Consider the following 20,168-nt stretch of genomic DNA (forward strand, 5'->3'; position numbering starts at 1 on the left):
TGGACCGAAGAGCGAGCAGGGGAGGAGGAACTGAAAAGCCAACCGACCGCAGACAAGCTTGTATTGAGAAATAAACAAGAGTCAAACCTGCTCAAGCATGTCCTTCCTTGATGGTCCATGGAACCCGCACGACGGCATGAGACCATCACAATAAATGTCAGTATTTATCAGTAAATAACAATATGTAAATGATAAATGCCAGCGTTTCTGTAAATAACAATATATGAACGATAAATGTCAGTGTTTATCTGTAAATAATATGTAAATAATAAATGTCAGTGTTTATCTGTAAATAATATGTAAATAATAAATGCCAGCGTTTATTCGTAAATAATATATAAATGATAAATGTCAGTGTTTATCTGTAAATAACAATATATAAATGATAAATGTCAGTATTTATCTGTAAATAACAATATATAAATGATAAATGTCAGTATTTATCTGTAAATAACAATATATAAATGATAAATGTCAGTATTTATCTGTAAATAACAATATGTAATTGATAAATGCCAGTGTTTCGGTAAATAATATATAAACGATAAATGTCAGTATTTATCGGTAAATAATATGCATATGATAATTGCCAGCGTTTATCCGTAAATAACAACATATAAATGTCAATGTTTATCTGTAAATAATATATAAACAATAAATGTCAGTATTTATCTGTAAACAACATTTAATTGATAAATGCCAGCATTTCTGTAAAGAATATATAAACGATAAATGTCAGTATTTATCTGTAAATATGTAAATGTTAAATGCCAGCGTTTCTGTAAATAATATATAAATGATAAATGTCAGTGTTTATCTGTAAATAACAATATATAAACTATAAATGTCGGTATTTATCTGTTAATAACAATATGTTAATGATAAATGCCAGTGTTTCTGTAAATAACAATATATAAATGATAAAATGTCAGTGTTTATCTGTAAATAACAATATATAAACTATAAATGTCAGTATTTATCTGTAAATAACAATATGTAAATGATAAATGCCAGCATTTCTGTAAATAACAATATATAAACCATAAATGTCAGTATTTATCTGTAAATAATATGCAAATGATAAATGTCAGTGTTTATCTGTAAATAACAATATATAAACTATAAATATCAGTATTTATCTGTAAATAACAATATGTAAATGATAAATGCCAGTGTTTCTGTAAATAACAATATATAAATGATAAAATGTCAGTGTTTATCTGTGAATAACAATATATAAACGATAAATGTCAGTATTTATTTGTAAATAACAATATGTAAATGATAAATGTCAGTGTGTATCTGTAAATAATATATAAATGATAAAGTGTTTATCCCACGAATACATTGGCTTTTGTGTTAGCTTGTTAGCATTAGCATTCTGTTCACTAGGCTTCAGGCTAATAACTACACAAATAGAGCATCACTGACTACTTTTACAACATGTACTAAAGTAAATAGTTCCTATTTGATGTTATTTACATTCCTCCCACTCGTGTGTTGCTTCCTTTATTTCACATTTATCCAATGAAGTCAGAAAAGTAAGCAGCTTTGAATCCGGCTTCATAAACACGTTTAAATGAATCTGTCCTCTTCTCGTAGCTTCGCGCAACAGAATTAATTTTGTAAAAATAATAAACAACTTTAACTTTAACATAATCTTCCACCATCAAAGTCACATCTGTTGTGTCCATGGGCAAGACACGTCACCCTTGCTCCTGATGGGTCAGGGCTGGGCGATATGGCCTTTTTTAAATATTTCAATATTTTTAGGCCATATCACGATACACCATATATATTATGATATTTTGCCTTAGCCTTGAATGAACACTTGATGCATATAATGACAGCAGTATGATGATTCTATGTGTCTACATTCAAACATTCTTCTTCTTCATATATGCTACTTTTACACTTTCATGCAGAGAGGGAAATCACATCTAAGTCAATTGAACAAAACTGCTTTTACTAAACAGTTATTAAGCAGTGGCACAAACATTCATGTCATTTCCAAAACAGAAAGTGCAAGATTGTCAGACATTTTAAAACAAGCAATTAGTGCACTTTTGTGCATGATGTCACTAAGATGACATATCAAAACAACACTAAATTAAAGTGCACTTTTTCTACAGAACACCACTGCAATAGTTTAAAACAAAGTGCACTTTTGTGCATGATATCACTCAGATGACATATCAAAACAACATCAATTAAAGTGCACTTTTTCTACAGACCGCCACTACAATAGTTTAAAACAAAGTGCACTTTTGTGCATGATGTCACACAAGATATTTCAATAAGTGTCAAATAAAAATGAGCTGCATAATAGGAAATCAAATAGTGGATGTCCTTCACTATGTGGTAGCTTCCTGCGGACATTATCTCCTTCTGTTGTTGACCATTTTTTTCATAGGATGTTGATCTGAAAATGGTTGTTTGGGCATTTTGTTGGTGTGGCACCTGCTGGAGATGTTGATATGCAGAGTTTCAAACACTCCTCATTTTCTAGCGGGTGACTTTTCAAATGATGCTACAAATTAGCAGTAAAGCTACTTTTTGTACCAACGCTTTTTCCACATACTTGGCATTGTCTGTTCAACATCTTCCCGCCTGAAGCCAAACCACCGCCAGAAAATGGACCCTGTGCTGTTTTTCTTGGGAGTTAATTAGTCTTCCTTCATTTGTTACCAGATTCTTTCTCTCATTTATTGACCGTACTAATCCGTTTTGTTATCGTCCGTGTCCGGATTGCGATACATGTAAAATCCAGTATTTACTCCACCTCTACACACTACCATGAATTGATTAACGTGGATCCCGACTTAACCAAGTTGAAAAACGTATTTAATGGTCAATTGTATGAAATATGTACTGTGCAATCTACTAATAAAAGTCTCAATCAATCAATCAAAAAAATGTTACGTTAAAAAATAACCCAATTTTAACCCAACTGCTGGTTTAGAATAGGATGATTTGGGTCATTTTAAATGAACACTTTGAGTTTATTTTTTCAACCCAACTTTTGGCTTGAAGGGTTAACCAACACGTTGAGTTATGATAACAATGTTGGATTATTCCCAAACAAACTATTGGGTTGAATTATTAAACCCAAAAATGGAGTTATGCTAACTCAATGTTGGTTTATTCATAACCCAACTATGGGGTTTAATTTATTTAACACCAAAGTTAAGTCATGCTTATGTTGTGTTTGGACCAGATGTTCCTCCAAGGGAATTTAAGTTGCTGGTCAATCCCAAATTCTTTTGATGACACATAAAATGAGTTTAAATGATCACCCAGAACAGAATAGGTATTTGGCATATTATTCCAAAGCTTTGGAGAGCCCAACCTAAAAACACATTCAAATTGCGTCGCCTAGTTGATCTGAAAAGTTGATCTGGAGTGTTTTAAGTCTCGTCTTAAGACCCACTTTTATTCTTTGGCTTTTAACACTATGTGAGTTGTGTGGTCCTCTGTTCTCTGTTGTCCTCTGTGTTTTTTATACACTTTGATTTCTATTTTACTGTTTTAATTGATGTTACCCTTTAAAATAGTTTTTAATCATATTTGTTTTTATATTGTTTTTATTGGTTTTATATTTTTTTGTTTTTGTTTTTATTCAGTCATTGGTGGAGCATAATATATATATATATATATATATATATACTTTTTTTAAATTTAATTTAATTTATTTATTTATTTATTTTTTTACAATAGTTTTTAACATGGCTGTGCAGTACTTTGGAAAAGTTATTGTTGTTTAAATGTGCTATATAAATAAAGTGGATTGGATTGGATTGAAAACTTTACGGAAGTGTTGTCTTTTTTAATATGCCAACAGCCCCCACCCTTCAGAACGAATATACATGTCTATTGTTCTCCTCAGCTGGAGACAGGAAGAGGTAGGAAAAAGGAGTATTGCTACTCCTGCATTCCAAGCTCAAGGTAGTCCACAGTCTACCATCCGTCATCAGATGGAGAAAAGATCAAAAGAGTACACGATGGAACACTAGCTATTTCAAATATGACTATAGAAAAGAAATAACTCTTAAATATGGATATATGTGGATATCTATCTCCATCACTTACTCAATGTTGGGTTATTCCATATGTATGACGGAGGTGGCACAAAATACTGTCAGCTAGAGTGGAGTTCAAACCCAGTACCTTTCATTCCAAGTCCACAGTCTTAACCACTGGGCTACCACAACAAGGAGTGTGTTCCTAGTATAGCTTAAAAGCACTGTTAAACTGTCTAATCAAGGCTAGATCTCAGACAAAACACTGCTACACTCAGGCTTCTTCAAAACTGTTCAAAAATACTAGAATCTTGTGTTTTTGTGGACCCACAGTACTTTGGAGGGATGGTTGCAGAAGTGAATAATTCCCAAAGAGGCTTCCATTCAAATATTTCAGTTCAAAGTTTACTACAGCAAGTTAAAATCCTAAAATCATTTCTTATTTCCACAGTCATCCCAGTCAAAGGGATCTGTCAATATGGATGTGCTCCTTACCCTTGAGGGACACCAATCAAACCAAAACTATTAGTAGTTTCTGGTCTTTTGTTTGATTTCCTGTCCAGCGCTTCTGTTTGTATTTCTGCACAAATATTAATAATGGATTAGATCAGAGATTACCTTTTTGCCGTCACTATGCTTGTCTGTCCCCGATTAGCAATCAGGACACACCTGCATACTTGTCAACCCTTACGGTTTTCCATAGGTTGATCTATAAGCCATAAAGTAGGCAGGCACGGAGCTATTTCTCAGCGTGTGTTCATTCCAGCCGGCACGTTAATCCATTCACACACCACATCCGGATTCCCATCATGCATTGCTTCAAAACTACGGCAAGTAGTAATGTCCAAAAACATAACAGAGACGAAGCAGACGAACGAAAAAGAGACATGGCGATGACGAGTAAAAAGAAGAAGTACGCTTGCAAGTACAAAAATGATTGCAAAAATAATAGTTTCAGTTCATCCAGGACAGCTCGAAGGGAAAGGAGTATGCTGCCTAAAAAATGTTGGACCTCAGACTCATACACCAGCAGAGTGAGATAGATATTGATATATGTGGGGCCGTCTAGCTCGGTTGGTAGAGTGACTGTGCAAGCAACTTGAGGGTTCATGGTTCGATCCCCACTTCCGCCATCCTAGTCACTGCCGTTGTGTCCTTGGGCAAGACACTTTACCCACCTGCTCCCAGTGCCACCCACACTGCTTTAAAGGTCACTTAGATATTGGCTTTCACTATGTAAAGTGCTTTGAGTCACTACAGAAAAAGCGCTATATAAATTCACTTCACATATATATATATATAATATATATATATATATTAACATATATATATATATATATATATATATATATATATATGAATATATATATATATACATACACACACACACATTATATACATACATACGTATATGTACATAAATACGTATATGTACACACATGTACATACGTATATGTACATACATACATACATACGTATATGTACATACATACATACATACATACATACATACGTATATGTACATACATACATACATACATACGTATATGTACATACATGTACATACGTATATGTACATACATACATACATACGTATATGTACATACATACATACATACATACGTATATGTACATACATACATACATACATACATACGTATATGTACATACATGTACATACGTATATGTACATACATACATACATACATACATACATACGTATATGTACATACATACATACATACATACATACATACATACATACATACGTATATGTACATACATGTACATACGTATATGTACATACATACATATATATATATATATATGAAATACTTGGAAATATATACACTCCCTGCTACCCACCCCCACATCTCCCGAATTCAGGGGTCTCAAGGTTGGCAAGTATGCACACCTGTCCCTGGTTGGCAAAACAGAAGCTCTATATCTGTGATTTGTACCTCCATGCAGCATAGCTTTCACCATCCTTCCCATAACTGTTCAGCCTTTCCGTGCATTTCCCCGCTGCACTCTTTTGTTACTAAATACATTTTAACTGCACTTTGGTCTGCCATCTCTGCATCAACACCCCAAAACGGAAACGTAACCAGTTCCTGTGCAGCCTTGAGGTATATGTTTGTAGTTACGTAAAGCGTCAAGCTCACATTTCCAGTCTTATAATGATACCGACATGCAGGACCCGCCCCGGGATCAATTAAAACACAATCAACTGGACTCATACGGAACCTAATCCAACCGGTGCTACCGTCTAAATCCTATTCCGGAGGCCAGGGAGAGGGGTCGTTTCTCATCATTATTTTTTTTTTACCCCTAATCAACGCATCGACAGAAAACAGAGCCCTGCGGGTGTTGTTGATCAATCCCCGCAGTTCCTGTTTTTTGGAGCCTAAGGGGGTGATGGTGGTTGAATACGCACATCCATCCATCTCCACCCCTCAGCTTAAATCCCTTGTTGGCTTTTTCACGTCCGCAGTTAGCCGATGTTAGATGGAAACGCTCTAAACGGGGCTGCGTTAATTGGCGATGTAGAAAAACAGGTAAAGAATAAAAATGAAAAATAAAAATTCACTCCCCATAAATAACATTTGATGAAATCAACAATAAAGAAGCAATTGAATTTGTGAATAGCTACACCTTGAATGTGCTTGTATTAGATGGGGCTTGTTTTTGACGTCCTTATTGCACGCCATGTTTTTGCAGGTAAACAAGTTGGTCAAGTTCATTAATCACGTGTGCATCTTTTGTTTGTTTTTTTGCTGCATTAGCGCAACTTACGTCTCTGAAGCGGTTCCAGTGCTTGATCTTGCGGCTGTACTGGGAAATGGTGGACAGCCACTGCTCGTCCTCCAGGAAATTGTCCGTCTTCTCCGCCTCCTTGACGCTCCTGACGTCGGCCTGCAGGCTGGAGCCCAGCTGCGCCAGCAGGGTCAGCAGCAGCGCGGCGGACAGGTGCACTATATCCGCCATGTGGAGCAGGTGAGGCGGGCTGGAGGATGGAAGGACAACACACGCCGTCCTCTTGGCGGAGGAAGATGAGGGCGATGAAGGCGCGGGAGGCGGGAATGAGGAGAGAGAAGAAAAAAAAAAAGGTGATTATCATCCAGGATGCTCGTGTCCGTCTCCTCCTGCAAGGGGGTTGTAGCCGATATTCCAGCCTAGGAATGGAAATCCTCAACCAAGTACTCCAAAATCCTATTTACATTTTTTGATGTGCGCAGAAGCGGAAACGGAAAAAAAAAAAAAAAAAAAAACGTCAACAAAACTCATTTTTAGTGATGTCCAATAATGTATTTTTTTGCCGATATAGCGAGATTGTCCAACGCTAAATCAATCAATCAATTTTTCTTTTTTTGGGCCCTAAATCACAAGTGTCTCAAAGGGCTGCACAATCCACAACCACATCCTCTGTAGAGCCCACATAAGGGCAAGGAAAAACTCACCCCAGTGGGACGTCGTTGACAGTGACAATGATGACTATGAGAAACCTTGGAGAGGACCACACATGCAGGCATACATATATATACATGTACACAAATACACATATATACACATGCATATACATACATATACATACATATATATATACAAACACATATGTAAATATATACATATATATATCAATCATCAATCAATCAATGTTTATTTATATAGCCCCAAATCACAAATGTCTCAAAGGACTGCACAAATCATTACGACTACAACATCCTGGGAAGAACCCACAAAAGGGCAAGGAAAACTCACACCCAGTGGGCAGGGAGAATTCACACCCAGTGGGACGCCAGTGACAATGCTGACTATGAGAAACCTTGGAGAGGACCTCAGATGCATATACATACATATATACATATACATACATATATATACATATATATATATATATATATATATATATATATATATATACATACATATATATACATATATATATATATATATATATATACACACACACACACACACACCGTATTTCCTTGAATTGCCGACGTGGCGCTAATTAATTTAAAACCTCTTCTCACTCCTGCACTTACCAAAGGTATGCAGTAAAAATTGGAGTGTGATGTAAGCTTGGACCTTAAATCCTACTGAATAGCTCTTAATCTTTTTCCCTTTATGCGATTTCAAATTACCGGTATTGAAATAAGCCTCCTCCATTTTGAAAATGATGACAGGGGAAGTGTCACTCGTGATGTCACCGATTTTTGACCAGGCGGTAATACTAAGCATGCGCTAATTATTTTGCGAAGCGAGTTTGACCCGGCAGTAATTATATGCCCTGCGGCAATTCAAGGAAATACGGTATATTATATATATATACACATATATATAGAAATATATATATATATATATATATATATATATATACACATCTATACATACACATATATACATATACACACATACACACGGCGTGGCGCAGCGGGAGAGTTGCCGTGCGCAACCCGAGGGTCCCTGGTTCAAATCCCACCTAGTACCAACCTCGTCACGTCCGTTGTGTCCTGAGCAAGACACTTCACCCTTGCTCCTGATGGGTGCTGGTTGGCGCCTTGCATGGCAGCTCCCTCCATCAGTGTGTGAATGTGTGTGTGAATGGGTAGATGTGGAAGTAGTGTCAAAGCGCTTTGAGTACCTTGAAGGTAGAAAAGCGCTATACAAGTACAACCCATTTATCATTATCATTTATATACATACATACACATATATATACATACATACATACATATATATATATATATATATATATATATATATATACACATACATACATATATATATATATATATATATACACACACATACATATATATATATATATATATATATATATATATATATATATATATATATATATATATATATATACATACATATATATATATATATATATATATACATACATATATATATATATATATATATATATATATATATATATATATGGCCCCCAGCGGGCCTTTTGAATATTTCCCTAATTCTGAGGTCTCAAGGTTGGCAAGTAGGCCTATAATAGCCCAAAATAGTTTACATTTCATGATTCATATGTTTCTTTTGTACAAAATGTCGTAAGATAAAATAAAAACAGAGATGTACAAAGTCAAAGAGAAAAAAAACAACAAATCCCCCAAGATCTGTGGAGAACACAAATCATTAAAAAGTCTATTTTAATTGTGTTTGGTTGTCCTACATATTCTGGTTACCATGGCTATTGCTTAAGTGATGAATCATTCAGCAGCATCATCTTCTCTCACACACAAACCACGGCGAAGCGACTGATCAATAACCAGGATGATGATCAATAACCAGGATGATGATCAATAACCAGGATGATGATCAATAACCAGAATGATGATCAATAACCAGGATGATGATCAATAACCAGGATGATGATCAATAACGAGGATGATGATCAATAACCAGGATGATGATCAATAACCAGGATGATGATCAATAACCAGGATGATGATCAATAACCAGGATGATGATCAATAACCGGGATGATGATCAATAACCAGGATGATGATCAATAACCAGGATGATGATCAATAACCAGGATGATGATCAATAACCAGGATGATGATCAATAACCAGGATGATGATCAATAACCAGGATGATGATCAATAACCAGGATGATGATCAATAACCAGGATGATGATCAATAACCAGGATGATGATCAATAACCAGGATGATGATCAATAACCAGGATGATGATCAATAACCAGGATGATGATCCCCATCACCCTTTTCTCTTGGTGCTGGTGATGTCTCACTCCATCGTGTCGTTATCGACTGCACGTGTCCCTCCTGACCAACAGGTGACAACATGTGACCAACAGGTGACAACAAGTGACCAACAGGTGACAACAAGTGACCAACAGGTGACAACAAGTGACCAACAGGTGACAACAAGTGACCAACAGGTGACAACAAGTGACCAACAGGTGACAACATGTGACCAACAGGTGACAACATGTGACCAACAGGTGACAACATCCAACATCCAATCAATGCTGGCAATATTTCTCATTCCTGCAAGCCAGCGACTCTCACTGAGGCTCGGAGGTTCTTTCACCTGCTCAACAATCGCAAGAATAGAATAAACACGCTGGTCACCTGACACACTTTACACTGCAACGAAGGACAAGTGCACCTGCAAACAAACAAACACGCTGGTCACCTGACACACTTCACACCTCAACGAAGGACAAGTGCACCTGCAAACAAACAAACACGCTGGTCACCTGACACACTTTACACCTCAACGAAGGACAAGTGCACCTGCAAACAAACAAACACGCTGGTCACCTGACACACTTTACACCTCAACGAAGGACAAGTGCACCTGCAAACAAACAAACACGCTGGTCACCTGACACACTTCACACCACAACGAAGGACAAGTGCACCTGCAAACAAACAAACACGCTGGTCACCTGACACACTTTACACTGCAACGAAGGACAAGTGCACCTGCAAACAAACAAACACGCTGGTCACCTGACACACTTCACACTGCAACGAAGGACAAGTGCACCTGCAAACAAACAAACACGCTGGTCACCTGACACACTTTACACCTCAACGAAGGACGAGTACACCTGCAAACAAACAAACACGCTGGTCACCTGACACACTTTACACTGCAACGAAGGACAAGTGCACCTGCAAACAAACAAACACGCTGGTCACCTGACACACTTCACACCTCAACGAAGGACAAGTGCACCTGCAAACAAACAAACACGCTGGTCACCTGACACACTTTACACCTCAACGAAGGACAAGTGCACCTGCAAACAAACAAACACGCTGGTCACCTGACACACTTCACACCACAACGAAGGACAAGTGCACCTGCAAACAAACAAACACGCTGGTCACCTGACACACTTTACACCTCAACGAAGGACGAGTACACCTGCAAACAAACAAACACGCTGGTCACCTGACACACTTTACACCTCAACGAAGGACGAGTACACCTGCAAACAAACAAACACGCTGGTCACCTGACACACTTTACACCTCAACGAAGGACGAGTACACCTGCAAACAAACAAACACGCTGGTCACCTGACACACTTTACACTGCAACGAAGGACAAGTGCACCTGCAAACAAACAAACACGCTGGTCACCTGACACACTTCACACTGCAACGAAGGACAAGTGCACCTGCAAACAAACAAACACGCTGGTCACCTGACACACTTTACACCTCAACGAAGGACGAGTACACCTGCAAACAAACAAACACGCTGGTCACCTGACACACTTTACACTGCAACGAAGGACAAGTGCACCTGCAAACAAACAAACACGCTGGTCACCTGACACACTTCACACCTCAACGAAGGACAAGTGCACCTGCAAACAAACACACTGGTCACCTGACACACTTCACACCTCAACGAAGGACAAGTGCACCTGCAAACAAACAAACACGCTGGTCACCTGACACACTTTACACCTCAACGAAGGACAAGTGCACCTGCAAACAAACAAACACGCTGGTCACCTGACACACTTCACACCACAACGAAGGACAAGTGCACCTGCAAACAAACAAACACGCTGGTCACCTGACACACTTTACACCTCAACGAAGGACGAGTACACCTGCAAACAAACAAACACGCTGGTCACCTGACACACTTTACACCTCAACGAAGGACGAGTACACCTGCAAACAAACAAACACGCTGGTCACCTGACACACTTTACACCTCAACGAAGGACGAGTACACCTGCAAACAAACAAACACGCTGGTCACCTGACACACTTTACACTGCAACGAAGGACAAGTGCACCTGCAAACAAACAAACACGCTGGTCACCTGACACACTTTACACTGCAACGAAGGACAAGTGCACCTGCAAACAAACAAACACGCTGGTCACCTGACACACTTCACACCTCAACGAAGGACAAGTGCACCTGCAAACAAACAAACACGCTGGTCACCTGACACACTTTACACTGCAACGAAGGACAAGTGCACCTGCAAACAAACAAACACGCTGGTCACCTGACACACTTCACACTGCAACGAAGGACAAGTGCACCTGCAAACAAACAAACACGCTGGTCACCTGACACACTTTACACCTCAACGAAGGACGAGTACACCTGCAAACAAACAAACACGCTGGTCACCTGACACACTTTACACCTCAACGAAGGACAAGTGCACCTGCAAACAAACAAACACGCTGGTCACCTGACACACTTCACACCTCAACGAAGGACAGGTGCACCTACAAACAAACACGCTGGTCACCTGACACACTTCACACCTCAACGAAGGACAAGTGCACCTGCAAACAAACAAACACGCTGGTCACCTGACACACTTCACACCTCAACGAAGGACAAGTGCACCTGCAAGCAAACACACTGGTCACCTGACACACTTCACACCTCAACGAAGGACAAGTGCACCTGCAAACAAACAGGCAGCTGAGGAAAGAAAGGGAGCGACTCCATTTCTGCTTCCTACGCCAATAAATCAGCGGTGTGGCAGTGGTGGTGGTGGTGGTGGTGGTGGTGGTGGTGGTGACACATGTGAAGGTGGTGGTGGTGGTGACACATGTGAAGGTGGTGGTGGTGGTGACACATGTGAAGGTGGTGGTGGTGGTGACACATGTGAAGGTGGTGGTGGTGGTGACACATGTGAAGGTGGTGGTGGTGGTGACACATGTGAAGGTGGTGGTGGTGGTGACACATGTGAAGGTGGTGGTGGTGGTGACACATGTGAAGGTGGTGGTGGTGACACATGTGAAGGTGGTGGTGGTGGTGGTGGTGGTGACACATGTGAAGGTGGTGGTGGTGGTGGTGGTGACACATGTGAAGGTGGTGGTGGTGGTGACACATGTGAAGGTGGTGGTGGTGACACATGTGAAGGTGGTGGTGGTGGTGGTGGTGGTGACACATGTGAAGGTGGTGGTGGTGACACATGTGAAGGTGGTGGTGGTGGTGACACATGTGAAGGTGGTGGTGGTGGTGACACATGTGAAGGTGGTGGTGGTGGTGACACATGTGAAGGTGGTGGTGGTGACACATGTGAAGGTGGTGGTGGTGGTGGTGGTGGTGACACATGTGAAGGTGGTGGTGGTGGTGGTGGTGACACATGTGAAGGTGGTGGTGGTGGTGACACATGTGAAGGTGGTGGTGGTGACACATGTGAAGGTGGTGGTGGTGGTGGTGGTGGTGACACATGTGAAGGTGGTGGTGGTGACACATGTGAAGGTGGTGGTGGTGGTGACACATGTGAAGGTGGTGGTGGTGACACATGTGAAGGTGGTGGTGGTGACATTTAGATGTAAATATAAACAGAATACAATGATTTGCAAATCCTTTTCAAGCCATATTCAGTTGAATATGCTACAAAGACAACATATTTGATCTTCAAACTCATAAAAAAAATTTTTTTTTGCAAATAATCATTAACTTTACAATTTGATGCCAGCAACACGTGACAAAGAAGTTGGGAAAGTCCTCTTAATTCAATCTCATGACACACTATCTATATGTAATATGGCTTTTATTTTTTTGCGGCTCCAGACATATTTGTTTATGTATTTTTGGTCCAATATGGCTCTTTCAACATTTTAGGTTGCCGACCCCTGCTCTAAGTCCACAAGGTTGCGGAGTGTGTTTATAGGAATTGTCTTTTTCCAAGTATGTTTTTTGTTATTCATGCCATTGTGCAAGTGTTTTGATTTATGTTTATAGTTTTGTTTCATAGCCAAGTTTTTGTACCGCCATTGTGCGCGCCTTTTGTTTGTTCCTGTTTTTAGTTACAGTGTTAAAGAAAAAAAAAAGTACTTACTTTCACGCCTTGCTCGCACCAACTTTCAATAGTCCATATTCTTGACAGATGGGGTTTGTTTTCCCAGAGGGCAAAGGAAAGTTGGTGCGAGCAAGGCGTGAAAGTAAGTACTTTTTTTTTTAATACTGTAACTAATAACAGGAACAAACAAAAGGCGCGGACAAAGGTGATAAAAAAAAACTTGGCTATGAAACAAAACTATGAACATAAATCAAAACACTTGCACAATGGCATGAATAACAAAAAACATACTTGGAAAAAGACAAGGGGCGTGGATCCTTGGCATGGTAGGCATAGAAGGTGGTAGACGGTGAGAAGGAGGTGATGTTGCCAAGACAAACAACGGAAACAGGCAGGCTTAAATAGCAGTGACATGATAAGTGAAAACAGGTGTGCGGTGCAAAACGTAAGACGGGTGAAAACTAATGGGGAGTCATGGTAATAAAACAAACCAGGAAGTGCAAAAACAGGAACTGAGTGTCCAAAAAACAAAACATGATCACAAAGACATGACAGTAGAAAGAGTCTCTAAGTGCCTAAGTGCTTGGTTTTCTACACCAAGGGATTAAGACAACCTGATTCTCATCATTTGGGTGGGTGGCCAAATACTTCTGGCAATATTGTGTACACCCGCATGACATTTGAACATCCAACATCGTGGAGCGATAAAGACATCCGGGATTATTCTGCCTCATGCTCGGATGGGCATGTGGTTGCTATAGCGACAGCATGGAAACCACAACCGGGGACTCTTCTAGCTCTGCCTCAATTGATATTTGGCATGAAGACGTAGAGCCGGGAGGACATTATTGGTGTTGGAAGTAGGTTGGAAAAGAGGAAGTAGAGCATGACAGACTGTGTGTTTTAGTGTTAAATGGCGCCGCCTCGGGTTCGTCACTTCATGTATTCTACATTTACTAGCAAACTGAGGCTTGGGGAGGCTTTTACACACATGAATGTTCTTGGTTTTATTCTAACACATTTGTCACGGCACCATGCCTTCCAAATATATAAATACAATGGCTGCCAATATTTGAAATATTCTACCTTACTGGGAATTGAGGTCACTGATGTTTGCAGTCCTGTTTAGTTGCTGCAGGTGAAGCAACAAAGGCAGCAGGCGCGTCTTTGTGCTGGAATGTCGCCATCTTATGGACATGTCAAGTATTGCCTTGTCACGCAGCCACATGGGCCAGGAGAGAAGAAGACAATAACAGAACAATTCATTTAGAATTCGGTTTGAGCGATAACAGTTGGAATATGTAATATACAGTTTTTTACAGCTCAAAAAATATATTGGGTTAGAGCAGGGGTCCCCAAACTTTTTACATTGGGTTAAAAAAAGATATGTATATAATAATAATAATAATACGAAGTATATATATATATATATATATATATATATATATATATATATATATATATATATATATATATATATACATATATAAATACATATATATATACACATAAATATACATATGTACATGTATATATACACATATATATAAGTTGGGAAATGGTGTTAGATGTAAATATAAACAGAATACAATGATTTGCAAATCCTTTTCAAGCCATATTCAGTTGAATATGCTACAAAGACAACATATTTGATCTTCAAACTCATAAACTTTATTTTTTTGCACATAATCATTAACTTTAGAATTTGATGCCAGCAACACGTGACAAAGAAGTTGGGAAAGGTGGCAATAAATACTGATAAAGTTGAGGAATGCTCATCAAACGCTTATTTGGAACATCCCACAGGTGTGCAGGCTAATTGGGAACAGGTGGGTGCCATGATTGGCTATAAAAGCAGCTTCCCAAAAAATGCTCAGTCTTTCACAAGAAAGGATGGGGCGAGGTACACCCCTTTGTCCACAACTGCGTGAGCAAATAGTCAAACAGTTTAAGAACAACCTTTCTCAAAGTGCAATTGCAAGAAATTTAGGGATTTTACCATCTACGCTCCATCCAAAGGTTCAGAGAATCTTGAGAAATCACTCCACGTAACCTTCAATCCCTCAGACAGCACTGTATCAAAAACCGACATCAATCTCTAAAGGATATCACCACATGGGCTCAGGAACACTTCATAAAACCACTGTCACTAAATACAGTTTGTCGCTACATCTGTAAGTGCAAGCTAAAGCTCTACTATGCAAAGCGAAAGTAATTTATCAACAACATCCAAAAAGCTGCCGGCTTTTTTGGGCCCGAGATCATCTAAGATGGACTGATGCAAAGTGGGAAAGTGTTCAGTGGTCTGACGAGTCCACATTTCAAATTGTTTTGGAAATATTCGACTTCGTGTCATCCTGACCAAAAAGGGAAGCGAACCATCCAGACTGTTATCAACACAAAGTGTAAAAGCCAGCATGTGTGATGGTATGGGGGTGTATTAGTGAACAAGACATGACTAACTTACACATGTGTGATGGTATGGGGGTGTATTAGTGAACAAGACATGACTAACTTACACATGTGTGATGGTATGGGGGTGTATTAGTGAACAAGACATGGGTAACTTACACATGTGTGATGGTATGGGGGTGTATTAGTGAACAAGACATGACTAACTTACACATGTGTGATGGTATGGGGGTGTATTAGTGAACAAGACATGGGTAACTTACACATGTGTGATGGTATGGGGGTGTATTAGTGAACAAGACATGGGTAACTTACACATGTGTGATGGTATGGGGGTGTATTAGTGAACAAGACATGGGTAACTTACACATGTGTGATGGTATGGGGGTGTATTAGTGAACAAGACATGACTAACTTACACATGTGTGATGGTATGGGGGTGTATTAGTGAACAAGACATGACTAACTTACACATGTGTGATGGTATGGGGGTGTATTAGTGAACAAGACATGGGTAACTTACACATGTGTGATGGTATGGGGGTGTATTAGTGAACAAGACATGGGTAACTTACACATGTGTGATGGTATGGGGGTGTATTAGTGAACAAGACATGGGTAACTTACACATGTGTGATGGTATGGGGGTGTATTAGTGCCCAAGACATGGGTAACTTACACATGTGTGATGGTATGGGGGTGTATTAGTGAACAAGACATGACTAACTTACACATGTGTGATGGTATGGGGGTGTATTAGTGAACAAGACATGGGTAACTTACACATGTGTGATGGTATGGGGGTGTATTAGTGAACAAGACATGGGTAACTTACACATGTGTGATGGTATGGGGGTGTATTAGTGAACAAGACATGGGTAACTTACACATGTGTGATGGTATGGGGGTGTATTAGTGAACAAGACATGGGTAACTTACACATGTGTGATGGTATGGGGGTGTATTAGTGAACAAGACATGGGTAACTTACACATGTGTGATGGTATGGGGGTGTATTAGTGAACAAGACATGGGTAACTTACACATGTGTGATGGTATGGGGGTGTATTAGTGAACAAGACATGACTAACTTACACATGTGTGATGGTATGGGGGTGTATTAGTGAACAAGACATGGGTAACTTACACATGTGTGATGGTATGGGGGTGTATTAGTGAACAAGACATGACTAACTTACACATGTGTGATGGTATGGGGGTGTATTAGTGAACAAGACATGGGTAACTTACACATGTGTGATGGTATGGGGGTGTATTAGTGAACAAGACATGGGTAACTTACACATGTGTGATGGTATGGGGGTGTATTAGTGAACAAGACATGGGTAACTTACACATGTGTGATGGTATGGGGGTGTATTAGTGAACAAGACATGGGTAACTTACACATGTGTGATGGTATGGGGGTGTATTAGTGAACAAGACATGGGTAACTTACACATGTGTGATGGTATGGGGGTGTATTAGTGCCCAAGACATGGGTAACTTACACATGTGTGATGGCACCATTAATGCTGAAAGGTACATACAGGTTTTGGAACAACATATGCTGCCATCTAAGCGCCGTCTTTTTCAGCAAGACAATGCCAAGCCACATTCAGCATGTGTTACAACAGCGTGGCTTCATAGTAAACTAGTGCAGGTACTTTCCTGGCCCGCCTGCAGTCCAGACCTGTTTACCATCAAAAATGTGTGGCGCATTATGAAGCGTAAAATAGGACAGTGGAGACCCCGGACTGTTGAAGGACTGAAGCTCTACATAAAACAAGAATGGGAAAGAATTCCACTTTCAAAGCTTCAACAATTAGTTTCCTCAGTTCCCAAACGTTTATTGAGTGTTGTTAAAAGAAAAGGTGATGTAACACAGTGGTGAACATGCCCTTTCCCAACTACTTTGGCACCTGTTGCAGCCATAAAATTCCAAGTTAATCATTACTTGCAAAAAATGTATATATAGTTTATGAGTTTGAACATCAAATATGTTGTCTTTGTAGCATATTCAACTGAATATGGCTTGAAAAGGATTAGCAAATCATTGTATTCTGTTTATATTTACATCTAACACCATTTCCCAACTCATATGGAAACGGGGTTTGTATATACATATACACATATATATATATATATATATATATATATATATATATATATATACATATGTATATACATATGTACACATTCATACATAAATATAAACACATTCATACATACATACATCCATATATTATTATATATATACATACACATAAATATATATATATATATATATACATATATATATATATTTACATACATATATATATAGTATTTTCAAGCATAAAACAGCTAATTAAAATGAAAACCAATCCCAATACTATAGTAGCATAGTAGTACTGAGCATTAAAGCAAACCCACACAATTGGAGCACACTGTTCAGTATCGTCTCCACTGATTGGCTGAGCTTCATCAGCGTTTATATATTGGATTAAAAGAGTGTAAAAGTGACTATAAGGTGTTATTGCGTGTCTAAAGGGCTTTCATAATTTAAAAAAAACATATTTTAAAAGGTCAGAAACAGATGATTTCTGCCCCAGCTTTAAAAATATTGATAATTATTTGAGGCTCAACTTCAGCCACGTCGTCTTTGCGTTGCCAACGAAGTCAAATGTAACGCGTCAGAAGTAATCAAATAAGCAAACAGAACTTAAAATGAGTCTGACATCCAATCAAAAAAGAACAGACGTTTATTTGAGTTCTGAGAAAGAATCATACCTCCTCTCAGAAAGAATCATACCTCCTCTCAGAAAGAATCATACCTCCTCTCAGAAAGAATCATACCTCCTCTCAGAAAGAATCATACCTCCTCTCAGAAAGAATCATACCTCCTCTCAGAAAGAATCATACCTCCTCTCAGAAAGAATCATACCTCCTCTCAGAAAGAATCATACCTCCTCTCAGAAAGAATCATACCTCCTCTCAGAAAGAATCATACCTCCTCTCAGAAAGAATCACACCTCCTCTCAGAAAGAATCATACCTCCTCTCAGAAAGAATCATACCTCCTCTCAGAAAGAATCATACCTCCTCTCAGAAAGAATCACACCTCCTCTCAGAAAGAATCATACCTCCTCTCAGAAAGAATCATACCTCCTCTCAGAAAGAATCATACCTCCTCTCAGAAAGAATCATACCTCCTCTCAGAAAGAATCATACCTCCTCTCAGAAAGAATCATACCTCCTCTCAGAAAGAATCATACCTCCTCTCAGAAAGAATCACACCTCCTCTCAGAAAGAATCATACCTCCTCTCAGAAAGAATCATACCTCCTCTCAGAAAGAATCATACCTCCTCTCAGAAAGAATCATACCTCCTTTCAGAAAGAATCATACCTCCTCTCAGAAAGAATCATACCTCCTCTCAGAAAGAATCATACCTCCTCTCAGAAAGAATCATACCTCCTCTCAGAAAGAATCATACCTCCTCTCAGAAAGAATCATACCTCCTCTCAGAAAGAATCACACCTCCTCTCAGAAAGAATCATACCTCCTCTCAGAAAGAATCATACCTCCTCTCAGAAAGAATCATACCTCCTCTCAGAAAGAATCATACCTCCTCTCAGAAAGAATCACACCTCCTCATCACATCAAACACCTGTCGTCTCAAGCTGTTTCCGGAATTCCGTCACATATTAATTGTCCCCCACCCAACAATGGGAACAAAAAATATGTTCCCCTTTCAATTGCTTCCAAAAATAAAGTTAACATAAACTTGCATGAAGTAACCCAAGGAAATACCTTTTTTAATCACATTATGTGTACAATATGAACTCATATTTATGTATGTATTTTACTATGTACTGCTTTTATATTTCCTGTATTTGATATTATTACTTTCAACTGTTTCATAATTAATTGTTTTTAATCCTGT

The 20,168-nt window shown here is 39.0% G+C and overlaps 1 protein-coding gene across 1 annotated transcript in view; it reads right to left on the reverse strand.

The window, feature by feature from the left end:
* Nucleotides 1–7,244, reverse strand: part of spock2 (SPARC (osteonectin), cwcv and kazal like domains proteoglycan 2) — a 96,708-nt gene extending 89,464 nt beyond the window's left edge. Inside the window, exon 1 of the mRNA XM_061910020.1 lies at nucleotides 6,816–7,244. Within this exon, the coding sequence (XP_061766004.1) occupies nucleotides 6,816–7,007 (192 nt within the window). The 5' untranslated portion in view covers nucleotides 7,008–7,244. The remainder of the gene's footprint in view (nucleotides 1–6,815) is intronic.
* Between the last annotated feature and the right edge of the window lie 12,924 nt (nucleotides 7,245–20,168).

Source organism: Nerophis ophidion, linkage group LG09, assembly GCF_033978795.1.
Source record: "Nerophis ophidion isolate RoL-2023_Sa linkage group LG09, RoL_Noph_v1.0, whole genome shotgun sequence".
NCBI lineage: Eukaryota > Metazoa > Chordata > Actinopteri > Syngnathiformes > Syngnathidae > Nerophis > Nerophis ophidion.